Source organism: Scyliorhinus canicula, chromosome 7 (assembly GCF_902713615.1).
Source record: "Scyliorhinus canicula chromosome 7, sScyCan1.1, whole genome shotgun sequence".
Lineage (NCBI taxonomy): Eukaryota > Metazoa > Chordata > Chondrichthyes > Carcharhiniformes > Scyliorhinidae > Scyliorhinus > Scyliorhinus canicula.
The window spans coordinates 108778650-108795810 of NC_052152.1; the positions used below are offsets into that span (position 1 = coordinate 108778650).

General features: G+C 45.3%; 1 protein-coding gene across 1 annotated transcript in view; it reads left to right on the forward strand.

The window, feature by feature from the left end:
• Positions 1 to 17161, forward strand: part of med4 (mediator complex subunit 4) — a 39193-nt gene that overhangs the window by 6254 nt on the left and 15778 nt on the right. Inside the window, exons 2-5 of the mRNA XM_038802637.1 lie at positions 1326 to 1392; positions 2501 to 2671; positions 13347 to 13404; positions 13845 to 13931. Coding sequence (XP_038658565.1) covers positions 1326 to 1392; positions 2501 to 2671; positions 13347 to 13404; positions 13845 to 13931 — 383 coding nt within the window. The remainder of the gene's footprint in view (positions 1 to 1325; positions 1393 to 2500; positions 2672 to 13346; positions 13405 to 13844; positions 13932 to 17161) is intronic.

Below are 17161 nucleotides of genomic sequence, written 5' to 3' on the forward strand. Positions count from 1 at the left end.
TTCCTTCTGGCTGTGCTGTACTTAACCCAGGAGAAATTCATTGATTTATCATTGATGTAAAAAGTGCTACACAAGCCCGGTGGTAGCGTCGGCTCTGAGTGTCTGGGGGCAGTGGAGGAAATATAGGAGAGCGGAGGGAGCATCGGCCTGGGCCCCGATTTAAAACAACCATCGGTTTGTGCCGGAAAGACTGGATGGAGGGTTTCTGAGATTGCAGAGAATAGGAATTGAGAGGATGGGAGATCTATTTATAGACTGGAGCTTCCCTAGCTTGAAGATTTGGAGGAGAAATTTGAACTGCCAGCAGGGAATGGGTTTAGGTATCTGCAGATACGGGATTTTCTGAGAAGGCAGGTTCTGGCCTTCCCGCTCCTGCCACCACGGGGGATACAGGACAGAGTACTTTCCAGAACATGGGTGGGAAAATGGAAGGTATCAGATATCTACAAAGAACTTATGAAGTTGGAGGAAACTCAGATAGAGGAACTGAAAGAGCAAATGGGAAGATGAGTTAGGGGGAGAGATGGAGGCAGGCCTGTGGGCGGATGCCATAAGCAGGGTTAACACATCCTCATCATGTGCCAGGCTTAGCCTGATACAATTTAAGGTAGTCCACCAGGCACACATGACGGTGGCCCAGATGAGCAAGTTCTTTGGGGTAGAGGACACGTGTGTGAGGTGCGTGGGAGGTCCAGCAAACCATGTCCATATGTTTTGGGCATGCCTGAAGCTTAGAGGGTTTTGGCAGGGTTTTGCGAAGGCTACAACCACGATACTTAAAACACGAGTGATGCCAAGTACAGAGGTGGTGATCTTTGGAGTGTTGGAAGAACCGGAAGTCCTGGGGGTGAGAGAGGCTGACATTTTGGCCTTTGCCTCCCTGGTAGCCCGGAGACGGAAACTGTTAATGTGGAGGGACTCGAAGCCCCTGAAATTAGAGACCTGGGTTAGTAACGTGGCTGGGTTTCTCAGTGTCGAGAAAATAAGGTTTGCCCTGAGAGGGTCAATGTTGGGATTCATCCGGAGGTGGCAGCCGTTTGTTGACTTTCTCGGAGAAAATTAAAATGTCAGCAGAGACAGAAATCTAGTGGGGGGGGTTAGGTTATTGTTTCATTGTTGGGGGTGCGAACAACGTGACAGGGATGGAAATGTTTTATGTACCATGTTTATGTTGCTGTTATCATTATTATTATTAAAACTACAAATAACACCAAAAAACTGCATTAAGTAAAGCAAATTTGTATGAACTGGTCAGTGAAAGGTTCATCTCAAATTGGGGGTCGTAAGTTTACTTCCTGTCTCATAATACAACTTTCCACCTTTAGGGAGTTGATTGAACTGCTTGCATTATCAAGAAACCAGAAAATTGCACAACCAGGAGAGGAAAATCAGGTGAGGAATGAAAGATGCCTACCTCAGGCATCGCATTAAGTTTTGAATAATTAGTAGAAACCTTTGTCTCTGACAGTCTTCGGATCTTTTAAAAAATCAATTCAGAGTCCCCAATTCAGTTTTACAATTAAGGGGCAATTTAGCGTGGCCAATCCACCTACCCTGCACATCTTTGTGTTGTGGGGATGAAACACACGCAAACACTGGGAGAATGTGCAAACCAGTCTTCGGATCTTAGTAAAATTATTTGACTGAGTTTGATCAGGTTCAGTTGAAAAAAAACTCGGATCCACATTGACTGACGAATGTAAAAATATTACAGAGACAGTGAGCACTCCTCTGAGTAAATTACATTACTTTATTTCCTGATAATAGTAATGACACCTGAAGAGTATATGCTTCTCCTCATCAGGGAATCTAGAACTAAGGGGCACAGTTTTAAAAAAATAAGTGAAATCTCATTCAAAATAGAGATGAAGAGGAATTAGTCTCGGGCTGTATTATTGAATATACTCAAGGCTGAGTTAGACAGATTTTTAAAAAAAATTTAGAGTATCCAATTCATTTTTTCCAATTAAGGGGCAATTTAGTGTGCCCAGTCCACATATCCAGCACATCTTTGGGTTGTGGGGGTGAAATCCACGCAAGCACGGGGAGACTGTGTAAACGCCACACGGACAGAGACCCAAAGCCGGGATCGAACCTGGGACCTCGGTGCCGTGAGGTAGCAGTGCTAACCACTGTACCACCATGCTGCCTTGAGTTAGACAGATTTTTGATAGAGTGAGACTCTGCTCTACAGGGAAGTTGAGGGTTATGGGGAGCAGGTAGGGAAGTGTTGAGGCCACAATCCAATCAGCTTTCATATTGATTGGCGGAGCAGGTTCAAAGGACCAAATGGCCTACTCGCTCTCCTGCTCCTATTACTTATGATCTTGTGATGTTAAAATCCAGTCCATCTGAACTCTTTGAATATTTTGAATAAAGAATCTTAGAACAGTATTTCACCACCAAAGTTAAGAACTGATTAGTTCAAGTAACTGATTAATGTTAATACATTGTTTTAATAGCTCAATTAGCTTCTTCAAATACAGTATTTGTTTTTCAGATCCTGAATATGTTGATTCAGAAGGATGGAGAATTCCAAGAAATTGTAAGAGTTGCATTGGAACAAGGCAAAACCCAGGAGGAAATGCACCTTCTAGAGAAAGAGGTGGAAAAAAGAGATGGTGACATCCAGCAGTTACAGAAACAGCTCAAAGAGGCCGAACACATATTAGTGAGTTATAGCTACTTTGCATGTAAAATTTTCCACACGTCTAATACCTGAAGCAGACTTTTCTGATGAATATTGGGATTTGGCAGATAATTGCCAGTTCCCTTGCCCTTTGTCTGTGGTACAGCCTTTTAAAACTTTCAGTCAGATTATAAATTATTAATCGAGTTCTCAAAATGTGTAGATAAAACAGATTTCTTTCCTAATTAATAAATCTCTTGACACTTGTTAATTTGGATTTCTAGAAGTGTAGAATCACAGAATAGTTACAGCTCAGAAGGAGGCCATTCAGCCTGCCAAGTCCATGCCAGCTCCCTATAAGAGTAATACAGTACCGTAAGAGTAATACAGTACCGTAAGTCTGCTTCAGATAAATAGGGTGGTCAGTAGGACTTTAAACTTCTGAGTTGGGGGGGAAGGGAAAGTGAAAGCGACAGGGAGCATGGAGTTAAATGGCAAGATACGCAGGAGGATAACATGTAGGCAGGTGGATTTAAGCTTGAGGCAGACTAGGAATGCAACAAAAAGGAAGGATAACTTTGGACATCTTAGGACTTCCAATATCTGTAATGATAAGAAAGTTAGCATTAAGGCACTTTACCTGAATGCTCGTAGCATTTGTAACAAAGTAGACGAACTAATGGCACAGATCATCGTGAATGATTATGATGTGGTAGGCATCACAGAGACATGGCTGCAGGGGGTTCAGGATTGGCAGTTAAACATCCAAGGATATACAACCTATCGAAAAGACAGGGAGGTGGGCCGAGGGGGTGGGGTTGCCTTGTTAGTTAAGAACAAAATTAAATCTATGGCACTAAACGACATAGGGTCGGATGATGTGGAGTCTGTGTGGGTAGAATTGAGGAACCACAAAGGCAAAAAAAACCATAATGGGAGTTATGTACAGACCTCCTAACAGTGGTCAGGACCAGGGGCGCAACATGTACCGGGAAATAGAAAAGGCATGTCAGAAAGGCAAGGTCACGGTAATCATGGGGGACTTCAATATGCAGGTGGATTGGGTAAATAACGTAGCCAGTTGATCCAAAGAAAAGGAATTCATGGAATGCTTACAAGATGGCTTTTTGGAACAGCTTGTCATGGAGCCCACAAGGGAGCAGGCTATTCTGGACCTAGTGCTATGTAATGAACCAGACCTTATAAAAGATCTTAAAGTAAGGGAACACTTAGGAAGCAGCGATCATAATATGGTTGAGTTCAGTCTGCAGTTTGAAAGAGAGAAGGCAAAATCGGATGTAATGGTGTTACAGTTAAATAAAGGTAATTACGAGGGCATGAGAGAGGAACTGGCGAAAATCGACTGGAAGCAGACCCTAGTGGGGAAGACAGTAGAGCAAAAATGGCAGGAGTTTGTATGCATAATTGAGGACACTGTACAGAGGTTCATCCCCAAGAAAAGAAAGATTATCCGGGGAGGGATTAGACAGCCATGGCTGACAAAGGAGGTCAGGAAATGTATCAAAGAAAAAGAGAGATCCTATAAAGTGGTCAAAAGCACTGGGAAATCAGAAGATTGGGAAGGCTACAAAAACAAACAGAGGTTAACAAAGAGACAAATAAGGAAGGAGAGGATCAAATATGAAGGCAGGCTAGCCAGTAATATAAGAAATGATAGTAAAAGTTTCTTTCAATACATAAGAAACAAACGACAGGCTAAAGTAGACATTGGGCCAATTCAAACTGATTCTGGAAGGCTAGTGATGGGAGACGAGGAAATGGCTGGAGAACTTAATAAGTACTTTGCGTCTGTCTTCACAGTGGAAGACATGAGTAATATCCCAAAAATTATAAAGGGTCAGGGGGCTAAGTTGAGTATGGTTGCCATTACAAAAGAGATGGTGCTAAAAAAGCTAAAAGGTCTTAAAATTGACAAATCTCCTGGCCCCGATGGGCTACATCCTAGAGTTCTGAGGGAGGTGGCTGAAGAAATAGCGGAAGCGTTGGTTGAGATCTTTCAAAAATCACTGGAGTCAGGGAAAGTCCCGGACGATTGGAAGATCGCTGTTGTAACCCCCTTGTTCAAGAAAGGATCAAGACAAAAGATGGAAAATTATAGGCCAATTAGCCTAACCTCGGTTGTTGGTAAAATTCTAGAATCGATCGTTAAGGATGAGATTTCTAAATTCTTGGAAGAGCAGGGTCGGATTAGAACAAGTCAACATGGATTTAGTAAGGGGAGGTCGTGCCTGACGAACCTGTTAGAATTCTTTGAGGAGATGACAAGTAGGTTAGACCAGGGAAACCCAGTGGATGTGGTCTATCTGGATTTCCAAAAGGCCTTTGATAAGGTGCCACACAGGAGGCTGCTGAGTAAGGTGAGGGCCCATGGTGTTCGAGGTGAGCTACTGGCATAGGTTGAGGATTGGCTGTCTGACAGAAGGCAGAGAGTTGGGATAAAAGGTTCTTTTTCGGAATGGCAGCCGGTGACCAGCGGTGTCCCACAGGGTTCAGTGTTGGGGCGGCAGTTGTTCACCATATATATTAATGATCTGGATGAAGGGACTGGGGGCATTCTAGCGAAGTTTGCCGATGATACGAAGTTAGGTGGTCAGGCAGGTAGTGCTGAGGAACTGGGGAGGCTGCAGAAGGATCTAGACAGTTTGGGAGAGTGGTGCAGGAAATGGCTGATGCAATTCAACGTGAGAAAATGTGAGGTCTTGCACTTTGGAAAAAAGAATCCAAGCATAGACTACTTTCTAAACGGTGAGAAAATTCATAATGCCAAAGTACAAAGGAATCTGGGAGTGCTAGTCGAGGATTCCCTAAAGGTAAACATGCAGGTTGAATCCGTGATTAAGAAAGCGAATGCAGTGTTGTCATTTATCTCAAGAGGGTTGGAATATAAAAGCAGCGATGTGCTACTGAGCCTTTATAAGGCTCTGGTTAGGCCCCATTTGGAGTACTGTGTCCAGTTTTGGGCCCCACATCTCAGAAAGGAAATACTGGCACTGGAGCGTGTCCAGCGGAGATTCACACGGATGATCCCTGGAATGGCGGGTCTAACATATGAGGAACGGCTGAGGATCCTGGGATTGTATTCATTGGAGTTTAGAAGGTTCAGGGGAGATCTAATAGAAACTTACAAGATAATACATGGCTTAGAAAGGGTGGACGCAAATAAACTGTTTCCGTTAGATGAGGAGACGAGGACCCGTGGGCACAGCCTTAGAATTAGAGGGGGTAAATTCAGAACAGAAATGCGGAGACATTTCTTCAGCCAGAGATTGGTGGGCCTGTGGAATTCATTGCCGCGGAGTGCAGTGGAGGCCGGGACGCTAAATGGCTTCAAGGCAGAGATAGATAAATTCTTGATGTCGCGAGGAATTAAGGGCTACGGGGAGAATGCTGGTAGGTGGAGTTGAAATGCCCATCAGCCATGATTGAATGGCGGAGTGGACTCGATGGGCCGAATGGCCTTACTTCCACTCCTATGTCTTATGGTAATTCCACCCTTTCCATGTAGCCTTGCAAATTTTTTGAACTTCAAGTTTTTAATATAATTCCCTCTTGAAAGCCCCAGTTGAACCTCCCTCCACTATCCTCTGAAGCAGTGTGTTGTAGATAGCAACCATTCACTGATTTAAAAACCTTCTGGTTCTTTTGCCAATCACCTTAAATAGGTGTCAGTTGGGTTCTGACCCTTTTGCCAATGGGAACAATTTATATCTACTCTGTCTAGATGCCCCATGATTTTGAACACTTCTATCAAATCTCTTCCCAACATTCTCTAAGGAGCACTTTGATGAGCACATAGCATAAAAGGCTACAGACCAAGTGCTGGAAAATGGGATAAGAATAGATAAGTGCTTGATGGCTGGCGCAGACAAGATGGGCCGAAGGGCCTCTTTGTTGTAAAGATCAATGACCCTATAACCGCAGCTTCTCCAATCTAATCAGTAACCAGTTCCAATCCTGGAACTATTCTTATAAATCTTTTCTTGACTTTCTCTAATGACTTTCGGGCAGCACGGCAGCACAAATGGATAACACTGTGGCTTCACAACGCCAGGGTCCCAGGTAAGATTCCCCGCTGGGTCACTGTCTGTGTGGAGTCTGCACGTTCTCCCCGTGTCTGCGTGGGTTTCCTCTGGTTGCTCCGGTTTCCTCCCACAGTCTTAGCAAGGCCATGTACAATTGCAGTAAATCGTCTTCACACTTCAACTCAAATCCCTTTGTAATAAAGGCTAACATACAATTTGCTTTGCAAATTACTTGCAGTATCTGCATGTGAACTTTTCTAATTTGTGTACAAGGACATCCAGGTGCCTCTGAATACCATTATTTCCATTTAATTTTCCTTCTAAAGTGGGTAACTTAACACTTTTCCACATTATATTCAATCTGCGATGATCTTGCACACTCACTCAATCTGCCTAAATCTCTTTTGCAGCCTCTTTGCTTTCTCCTCACAGCATGCTTTGTCATTTACCTTTGTATTGTCGGCAGACATGGATACATTCCAGCCAATCCCTCACCTAAGTCATTTATATAAATTGTAAATAGTTGAGGTCCGAACACTTGATTCATGCAGGATACCACTTGTTACTGCTTGCCAACTCAGAAATTATCAGTTTATTCTATTTGTTTTTTTGTGTGTGAACCAATCCTCAATCCATGCTCATATATTGCCCTCTAATCCCATGGACCCTAACTCTGTGTAATCATCTTGTGCAAAGAACAAAAACAAGGAAACGTACAGCACAGGAACAGGCCCTTCGGCCCTCCAAACCTGCGCCGACCATGCTGCCCATCTAAACTAAAATCTTCTACACTTCCAGGGTCCTTATCCCTCAAACAAAGAACAAGTTGTGCGTTGTCTCATTTTTGAGAATCCAAATACACTAGAATCACTGGTTCCCCCCTTACCGAGCCTGCTAGTTTCAGCCTCAAAGAATTCTTAACAGATACATCAAACATGATTCCCCTTGGGTAAATCCATATCGACTCTACCTAATCATGATTCTTAAATTGCTCTGTTACCATGTCCCAAATAATAGTTTCTAGCATTTTCCTTAATGTTGCTAGCCTAATTGTCCTGCAGTCCCTAGTCCCTGTTTTTTTTTAACCTCCCTCCCTCCTTGAACCGTGGGGTTACATTTACTACCTTCTGACCCCTGTGGACTGTTTAGATTCCAGGGAATTCTGGCAAATTACAATCAATGCATCCATTATTGCTGCTGCCACTTTTTTAAAAACCATAGGATGCAGGCTATCGGGTCCAGGGTATTTGTCGACCTACGTCCGATTATTTTCTCCTGCAGTGTTTCGTTGCTAACAATAACATGACTAAGTTCCTCATTTCCCATAGTCCTTTGGTTCACTGCTATCTCAAGAAATCTTTTTTCAGTCTTCTGCGGTGCAGGCAGTTCAGCAACGGGTGGGGGGGGGGGGGGGGGTTGCGCGTGACGGGGTGACCGATGACATGGTCATGGGCGAAGAAAGGGGCCATCTGGGATGGGCTAGGTACAGGGTGGAATTAAAGCAGTGAGAGTTAAGTGGGGAAGGTGACGGACAGCAGAGGGGATTGGAAGCATAAGTCTCCTAAGGCTGGTAACGTGGAACGTCTGGGGACTGAATGGGCTGGTTAAAAAGTCACAGGTGATCGCACACCTCAGGAGCTTGAAAGCGGGGTGGTCTTTCTGCAGGGGGTGCACCTCTGTGCGAACGACCAGGTTAGGTTAAGGAAGGGGTGCGTTGAAGCAGGTTTTTCACTCGGGTTTGATTCGAAATCAAGGGATGTGACGATTTGTCAGTGCGAAGGAGGTGAGGGATCCGGTGGAAGATATGAGATTGGAAGGGGCACCGGTGGTGTTGGTAAATGTGTATGCCCCAAATTGGGATGATGTGGGTTTTATGAAGGGGTTGCTGGCAGCGATCCCGGATTTGGCTATGCACCAGTTGATCATGGGAGGAGATTTTAACTGTGTCCTGGAATGGAGGGTGGATAGATCGAACCCCAGGTCGATGGGTAGGATATGAATGGCAAGGGAGCTGGGGGGGGTTTATGGAGAGGATGGGCATGGTGGATCCATGGCATTTTCAGAACCCAGGGAGAAGGGAGTATTCCTTCTTTTCACATGTCTATAAGGTGTATTCGAGGATTGATTACGTTGTGGTGAGCCAGGAGATTTTGATTGGGGTGGAGGGGGCAGAGTATGCGGGGATAGTTATCTGGGACCATGCGCCCGACTGGCTAGAGGTTTGGTTTAGATCGAGACGAGAGCAGAGGCAGGGGTGGAGGTTTGACTTGAGGTTGTTGGCGGATGGAGGTTTTAGTGATAAGGTGCGGGTGGCGATTAAGGAGTATGTGGAGTTGAATCAGAATGGGAAGGTGTCGGAGGGCATTTTTTTGGAAGCACTGAAGGGAGTGGTCCGGGAGGAAATTATTTTAAGGCTCGTGCAGATAGGGAAAGGAGGGAGGAACATGACCGTCCAGTAAGCAAGATAGTGGAGATGGACAGGGAATATTTGAGGGTGCCCACCGTGGAGGGATTGGCGAGGAGGCAATTTGACAGGCTGACAATGGGGAGGGGGGGGGGGGAGAGCAACTTCGTAGGGCAAGAGGGGTGCAATACGAGTATGGGAGAAGGTGATCCGCATGCTGGCACACCAGTTGCGGAGGCGGGCTGTGTCCAGGGAAATATTGAAGATACGGACTGGGGATGGGGTGTCAGAGCCAGGGAAGATAAATTAGGCATTTAGGAGTACTTCAGCGACTTTATGAAGCAGACCCGGAGGAGAGGAGGGGGACATGGGGCGGTTTCTGGGCAAGCTGGAAATTCCCCAGGTGGGGGAAGCAAAGAGGCAGGTGTTGGAGGAGCCCCCTGAGGCTGAGGGAGGTGCTGGATAGTATCAGGGGTATGAAGTCGGGGAAGTCCCCTGGGCTGGATGGATACCCGGCGGAATTTTATAAGGAATTTGCGACGGGCCTGGCACCACATCTGTTGGGGGCGTTTAATGAAGCACTGGAGAAGGGAGAGTTGCCGGAGACGATGACGCAGGCAGTAATCAAACTAATCCCGAAAAAGGGGAAGGACCCGGTGGGATGTGGGTTGTATAGACCCGTTTCACTATTAAACATGGATGTGAAAGTATTGGCTAAGTTTTTGGTGGGGAGAATGGAGGAATGTGTCTCCGGGGTGGTTGCAGAAGATCAAACAGGCTTTGTGAAGGCAGGCAGCTCATGAGTAATATAAGACGGCTGTTGAATGTAGTGATGAATTCGCCGGGGGCTCTTGTACCAGAGGTGGTGGTGTCAATGGAGACATAGAAGGCAGTTGATTGGGTGGAGTGGCGGTACTTGTTCGAGGGTTTGGGTTTGGGCCGAGATTTGTGACATGGGTGCAGTTGGTGTATGTGGTACCAAGAGCGAGGGTGAGGACGAATGATATGAGCTCACAAAGCTTTGATTTACACAGGGTACGAGGCAGGGGTGCCCACTGTCACCGCTGCTGTTTGCGCTGGCCATAAAGCCATTGGGGATGGCTCTCGGGGTTGGCAGAGTGGTAGGAGATAATGATGGGACAGAGGAAACATCGGGTGTCGCTCTATGAAATGAAAATCGCTTATTGTCACAAGTAGGCTTCGATGAAGTTACTGTGAAAAGCCCCTAGTCGCCACATTCTGGCGCCTGTCCGGGGAGGCTGGTACGGGAATTGAACCGTGCTGCTGGCCTGCTTGGTCTGCTTTAAGAGCCAGCGATTTAGCCTGGTGAGCTAAGCCAGCCTGCCGATGACTTCTTGTATATGTTTCGGATCCATTGGAGAGTATGGGAAGGATTATGGGCCTGCTGGGGAGGATTGGAGGGTTCTCGGGATACAAACTGAATGTAGGGAAAAGCGAGGTATTCCCAGTGAATTAGCTGGCACAGCAGGCTAATTTATGGGGAAAGCCATTTACGGAAGCGAGGAATAGGTTTAGGTGTTTGGGGATTTAGGTAGTGAGGGAATGGACGGGGTTCCAGAAGTGGAACTTAACGAAGCTAGTGGAGGAGGCCAGGGAGGATGTTAAGAGGTGGGATACATTACGGCGAGGATCCAAGTGGTGAAAATGAGTATTCTGCCGAGGTTCTTGTTTATCTTTCAAGCTCTCCCAATCTTTAAACCAAAGGCTTATTTTCAGAAAGTGGACATGATAATTTCTGACTTTGTATGGGTGGGGAAGGCAGAGGCAGCAGGGGGGGTTGGCATTGCCGAACTTGCTTCATTTTTATTGGGTGGTGAATATGTACAAGGTGCGGCGGTGGTGGGAAGGAGAAGGGGTGGAGTGGGTTAAGATGGAGGAGAAATCTTGTAAGGGGTCTAGTTTGAGGGCTATGGTGACAGCAGCGTTGCCAATGGCTCCGAGTAGGTATTCAGGGAGCCCAGTGGTGCAATCCACAGTGAAGATATGGAATCAGCTGAGGAGGCATTTAAGGGTTGAAGGGATGTTGGTGCTAACGCTGCTGTGTGAGAATCATGGGTTTGAGCCAGGGAGGGATGGATAGTGTATACAGGAGGTGGAGGGAAGTGGGGCTGGTCAATGTGAGGGATCTGTATTTGGAGGAAGGGTTCACCAGTCTGGAGGAGCTAAGCGAGAGGGTAGAACTGCCAAGGGGCAGTGAGTTCAGGTATCTACAGGTTAGGGACTTTACGCAAAAGGTCTGGTGGGGGTTACCTCGGTTGCCGGGATACACTCTGCTGGAGCGATTGCTGCTTCTGGAAGTGGAAGGGGAGGGAAGAATTGGGGCTATATACAAGGGCTGGGAGAGCACGGAGGCGAGCAGGTGGTGAAGATCAAGGAGAAATGGGAAGTGGAATTGGGAGGGGAGATCAATTGGGGAGTATGGAGTGAGGCACTGCGTAGGGTAAACGGGACCTCCTCTTGTGTAAGGATGAGCCTGGTACAGTTTAAGGTGGTGCACAGGGTGCATGTGACTCGGGCGAGACTGAGTGGGTTCTTTCAGGGGATAGCAGATGAGTGTGAGAAGCGGGGCCAGCAAATCTCGCGCACATGTTTTGGGGTTGCAAAAAATTGGGACGATTCTGGATGGGAGTGTTCGCAGTCTTAACTGGGATAGTGGAGGAGGAGGTGAATCCGGACCTTTTGGTGGCGATATTTGGGGTTTCAGTAAAGCCAGAGCTCATGGAGAGGAGGAAGGCAGATGTTGTGGCCTTTGCCTCTCTGATTGCACGGGGACGAATTTTGCTGGAGTGGCGATCGGCATTGCCACCGGGGGTAGCGGCTTGGTTGGGTGACCTGTACAACTTCCTGCGGTTAGAGACGATAAAGAATGAGTTAAGGGGCTCTTCAGGGGGGTTTGAGGAAAGGTGGGGCATGCTTGTGACCGTTTTTGAGGGGCTATTCGTTGCGAGGGGGAGGGGGTGAAAAATCTGTACAGACTGTATAGTTGATTGTTGGGAAGTATGCTTCCCGGAGTGTTTATTCGTTGTAACCTGTTTTGATACATGTTTGTAATAAAATCCATTAAAAAAAAAAGTGAAGTCAGTTCAGCATTGTCCTTCAGTGTTGTTTGTCATTCCTTTGATTCATACCACAATGGACTATTGAAACTGCCTGGTGAAACTCAATTCTGTTAGCAGTATCTGGCCTTCCCCGAACGCCTGAGCCATCTGCCACTCCCTCTCGCCACCCTGCCCGCAGGAACATGGCCTTCCACTTGGGGAGCAGGTGGTGGTGCAACAACCATTGGCACCAGCAGCATCCAAGTTAGGAGGGCGGCACAGTGACTCAGTGGTTAGCACTGCTTGCCTCACGGCGCCGAGGATCCGGGTTCGATCGCAGCCCCGGGTCACTGTCCATGTGGAGTTTGCACATTCTCCCTGTGTCTGCGAGGGTCTCACCACCACAATCCAGAAAGATGTGCAGGGTCGGTGAATTGACAATGCTAAATTGTCCCTTAATCGGGAAAAAAAAGAGAATCGGGTACTCTAAATTAAAAACAAAATCCATGTTAGGATTCTCCAGATCCAGTGGCATTTCGTCTTACCGATTAAAGGACGAATAAGACAGTAAGCCAAGGTCTGTCGGCTCTCAGATGAACGTAAAAGATTCTATAGCACTATTTTGAAGACGAGCAAGGGAGTTAAAACACATTATCCTGGTCAATGAACACCTCTCTTTTTTAATAAATTTAAAGTAACCAGTTTTTTTTTTCCAATTAAAGGGCAATTTAAAATTGGCAAATCCACCTACCCTAGGCATCTTTGGGTTGTGGGGGTGAAACCCACGCAGACACTGGGAGAATGTGCAAACTCCATGGACAGTGACTTGGGGCCGGGATCGGATCCGGGTTCTCAGCGTTGCGAGACAGCAGTGCTAACCACTGCGCCACCGTGTCGCTCCCCCCCCCCCCCTGCTTAACGTCTCTTTAAATAAAATTTATGTACCCAATTGATTTTCTTTTCCAATTACGGGGGAATTTAGCGTGACCAATCCACCTACCGTGCACATTTTAAATTAACTTAAGATGTTAATTTAACTTTTAAAAGTTACTCTTTTTCAAGAGTTCAAAACTAATGGGGTTGCTTATCCCCATCAGTAGTTTAATGGCTACTGTAGAAAAAGCGCATTTAAATCTGTATCTCTTGTCTATACTTACATGCAGTAAATTTGTACCTTTAAGAATAAATGCTAACTGTCCATTCTTTTCAAGGCAACTGCTGTGTATCAAGCCAAAGAGAAGTTAAAATCGATAGAGAAGGCAAGAAAAGGTAGACATTTTTTAGTAGAAATAAACTTTTAGTGGTTGCACAATTACTGTAATACAGACACAATAAAGCATGGGTTCAATAATGGGACTCATTTTCCAAAGGAAAATTGGCATGATCATAAATATACCTTCTATATTTTTTGATTGATGTGTTAAGATTTTCTGATGTCTGTGAACCAGTGTTAGTGTTCCAATGGCCTGCAGCAAAATCCTGCTCCCTCTTGCAGAGGTATTTCTGTTGCCAAAACCCCTTCTGTTTTGACATCAGTGAACGCAACAATTAAAATGTCCTTTGTAGTGAGCTTTTTGTCATTCTGAATATTGCTTTGATTTACTTATCTTTGGTGTCCTGACGCCTTGTACAATTTTTTTACAAATGGACATTTTTCGTATTTTTAAAGATCAGGTCAGTGAGAAATTATGATGATCTCCTCTTTGCAGGTGCCATCTCATCTGAAGAGCTTATCAAATATGCACATCGGATAAGCGCTAGTAATGCTGTAGCAGCCCCATTAACATGGGTTCCAGGTATGAATTTAAATATTATTTTGATTTTACTGAACAGCTTTCCTTTTTTAAAAGATTATGTTTATTAAATTTTCCTGTAAATAAAACTATCCAAAACAATCAGCCAAAATTACACAATAGAAGAAAGAGAAAAACACATTAACTTTAACCTCCAAAAAACTAATCTAATCCCCCTAATAGCGGACAGTGACTTGCTCCTTAAAAAAGTAAATGAATGGCTGCCATCTCGGGCAGAGCCCTTCTACTGACCCTGTAATGGCGTACTTAACAGTCTCCAAATGTAGAAAAGTCACGAGGTCATCCAACCAAGCTGAGGCACTAGGTGGTGTAGGAAACCTCCACCCAAGCAGAACACTTCTCCGGGATATCAATGAGGAGAGGGCGCGGACATCCGCCTTCATTTCTGACTGAAGCACCGGCGAGTCTGATAGCCCAAATACAGCCACCAGCGGGCATGGATCCAAATCAAAATTGAGTATCTCTGACCTGGTGTTTAAAAAAAGAGGCCCAGAAGCTTACCAACTTGGGACAAGACCAGAAAATATGAGTGTGGCTAGCTGGCTCCTGAGAGCAGTGCTCACCCCAGAGAAAAATCCACTCATCCTCGCTTTAGTCAGATGTGCCCTATGCATCATCTTGAATTGAATCAAACTTAACCAGGCAAGTGAAGACAATATATTTGACCCTGCGAACGGCCTCATTCCACATCTCACCATCCAGTATGTGACCCAATTCACCCTCCTCCAAGGTCATCCTCACCTCACTCAACAAAACTGACTATGTTGAGAGGGTATGGCCATGTATGACAGAAATAGTCCCCCCATCAGGCCCAGCCAAAGACTGAATCCTCTTCAACAGGGAAGAGAGTAGTGACAGGGGAAAAGAGGGGATGCACGAAAAATCGCAAATCTGAAAAGACTGGAACCAGGCAGTTGGGATTTCTCCGCACACTCCTTAAAACTGACAAACCTCCCCTCCGCAAACAGGTCTCCAGAACCCTCCAGATCCTTCCCCTCCCATGACTTTTTAAAAATAAATTTAGAGTACATAATTCATTTTTTCCAAATAAGGGGCAATTTTGCATGGCCAAGCCACCTAGCCTGCATATCTTTTAGATTGTGGGGAGGAAACCCACGCAAACAAGGGGAGAATGTGCAAACTCCACACGGACAGTGACTGTAGTGGTCTACCATGTGGTTCAAGTTAAGTCTCGCAACACTAAAACTCAGTAGAAATTGAAGTTACACTTCTCGGATGCAAATAAGAATCTTTTATTGCCTTTACTTGATTACAATTGAGAGAAACTTAAATCTATTCTCAATAAAATCTTGCTAGCAAATGAGTTAAAGAGAAGTAATTTATAAAACTATTTTAACTTTCAAAATAATACAGAAATGGTTTCTTGCTTACGGCAAAACAGCTTGCGCGAACTTCAAGAGTTAGAGTAGAAAAGTGAAAATAGGATAGCAAGTAGTTAGATCAAAGTATAGAGTGATCCTGGATGGAAAATGGCTGTGCGAACCTTCATGTTCAAGAAGAATGTTATCAGTCTGAAGCCATCTGTCTCTACCTCTATGTCGTCCTAATTGATTTGGGTGCATTTCAAATACATTTGATTTGATGGTTAACTGTCAATCCACAATGTGCAACATAAGTTTTAAATGTTTCATGTTTGAATATTAGTCTGTGCTCTGGAATGTGATTTTGTGCTGTAATCAAGTCTGTTTTTTACTGGTTTTCTGCTGACTTCACTTTATCCATATTTTGAACAATGGTGGTTTCATATTGCTTATGATGCTTATTTCGATCTTGATTACTGGTACAGTTCATTTTTCAATATGAAACTTACTTTGAAGAAGAATAGTCCGTTCATATTGTCAGTAAAAATGTCGTTTTTAGCTCTAATTAGTTTGTGGATGTGTCGGGCTTTGTACCTCTGTTTAAGTTATGTGTTTTGTCATGACCTAAGGTTATGAATACTGACATCCTTATTTTAAAATGGGTATTAAAGACTGGGTTTTAATATTTACATTAAAATAGCTTTTTACCTATCAGAAATAGTTGATTTCATTCAGTGACCCACAGCTGGGATCGAACCTGGGACCTCGGCGCTGTGAGGCAGCAGTGCTATCACTGCATCACCATGCTGCCCTCCCTCCCATGACTTAAACATCAAGTCCAAACCTGCTGGCAGAGAAAGGTGGTTGTTGCAGATGGGAGCTTTAACAGCAAAGACAGGGAACAAAGCTTGAAATGCTGTCTGAACTGCTTCCAAATTCTCAGGTGAAGACCACCACTGAATTCTGGGAAAATCACTGGAGGGTAAGGCAACGATGCAGTAACTATTGCGCAAAGGATAGAAACAGTGCAGGAGCTTGCTTCCATTTGTCCCCATATGGAGGCAGGATCACTGAACCACAACAGTACCTTTGCAATATTGGCTGCTCAATAGTGAAATAATAAATTGGGTAGAGCCAAGACCCCAATTGTCTGTCTCTTTGGAAACCTCCCACCTCTGCAAGTCTGACTTGTCGCTATCAACCAAATTTGTGTAATTTAGTTTATGAAACAAGGCCCAATTGGGGGTGGGGAGGGAGGGGGGGGGGGGGATGATGCGCGCCCCTCCCAACCAGGCTGATCACCTGGAATGTCAGGGGACTAAATGGGCCAGTTAAAAGGGCACGTGTGTTCGCGCATTTGCGGGCTCTGAAGGCGGACGTAATTATGTTGCAGGAGACACATGAAAAATGAAATGAAAATCGCTTATTGTCACGAGTAGGCTTCAATGAAGTTACTGTGAAAAGCCCCTAGTCGCCACATTCTGGCGCCTGTTCGGGGAGGCTGTTATGGGAATCGAACCGTGCTGATGGCCTGCCTTGGTCTGCTTTCAAAGCCAGCGATTTAGCCCAGTGTGCTAGCAGCCCAACATCTGAAAGTGTCTGACTAGACTAGGCTAAGGAAGGGCTGGATTAGCCAGGTCTTCCACTCGGACTTGGATTCTAAATCCAGGGGGGTAGCAATTATGATCAATAAGTGGGTTCAATTTGAGGGGGAAGGCGTAGTCGCAGACGGCGGGGGCAGATTCCTTATGGTAAGGGGCAAACTGGAGGGGAGAAGAGGTGCTGGTGAACATATATGCTCCGAACTGGGACGACGTTGACTTTATCAAAAGAGTGCTGGGGAAGATCCCGGATCTCGACTCACGTAGGTTGATAATGGTGGGGGGACTT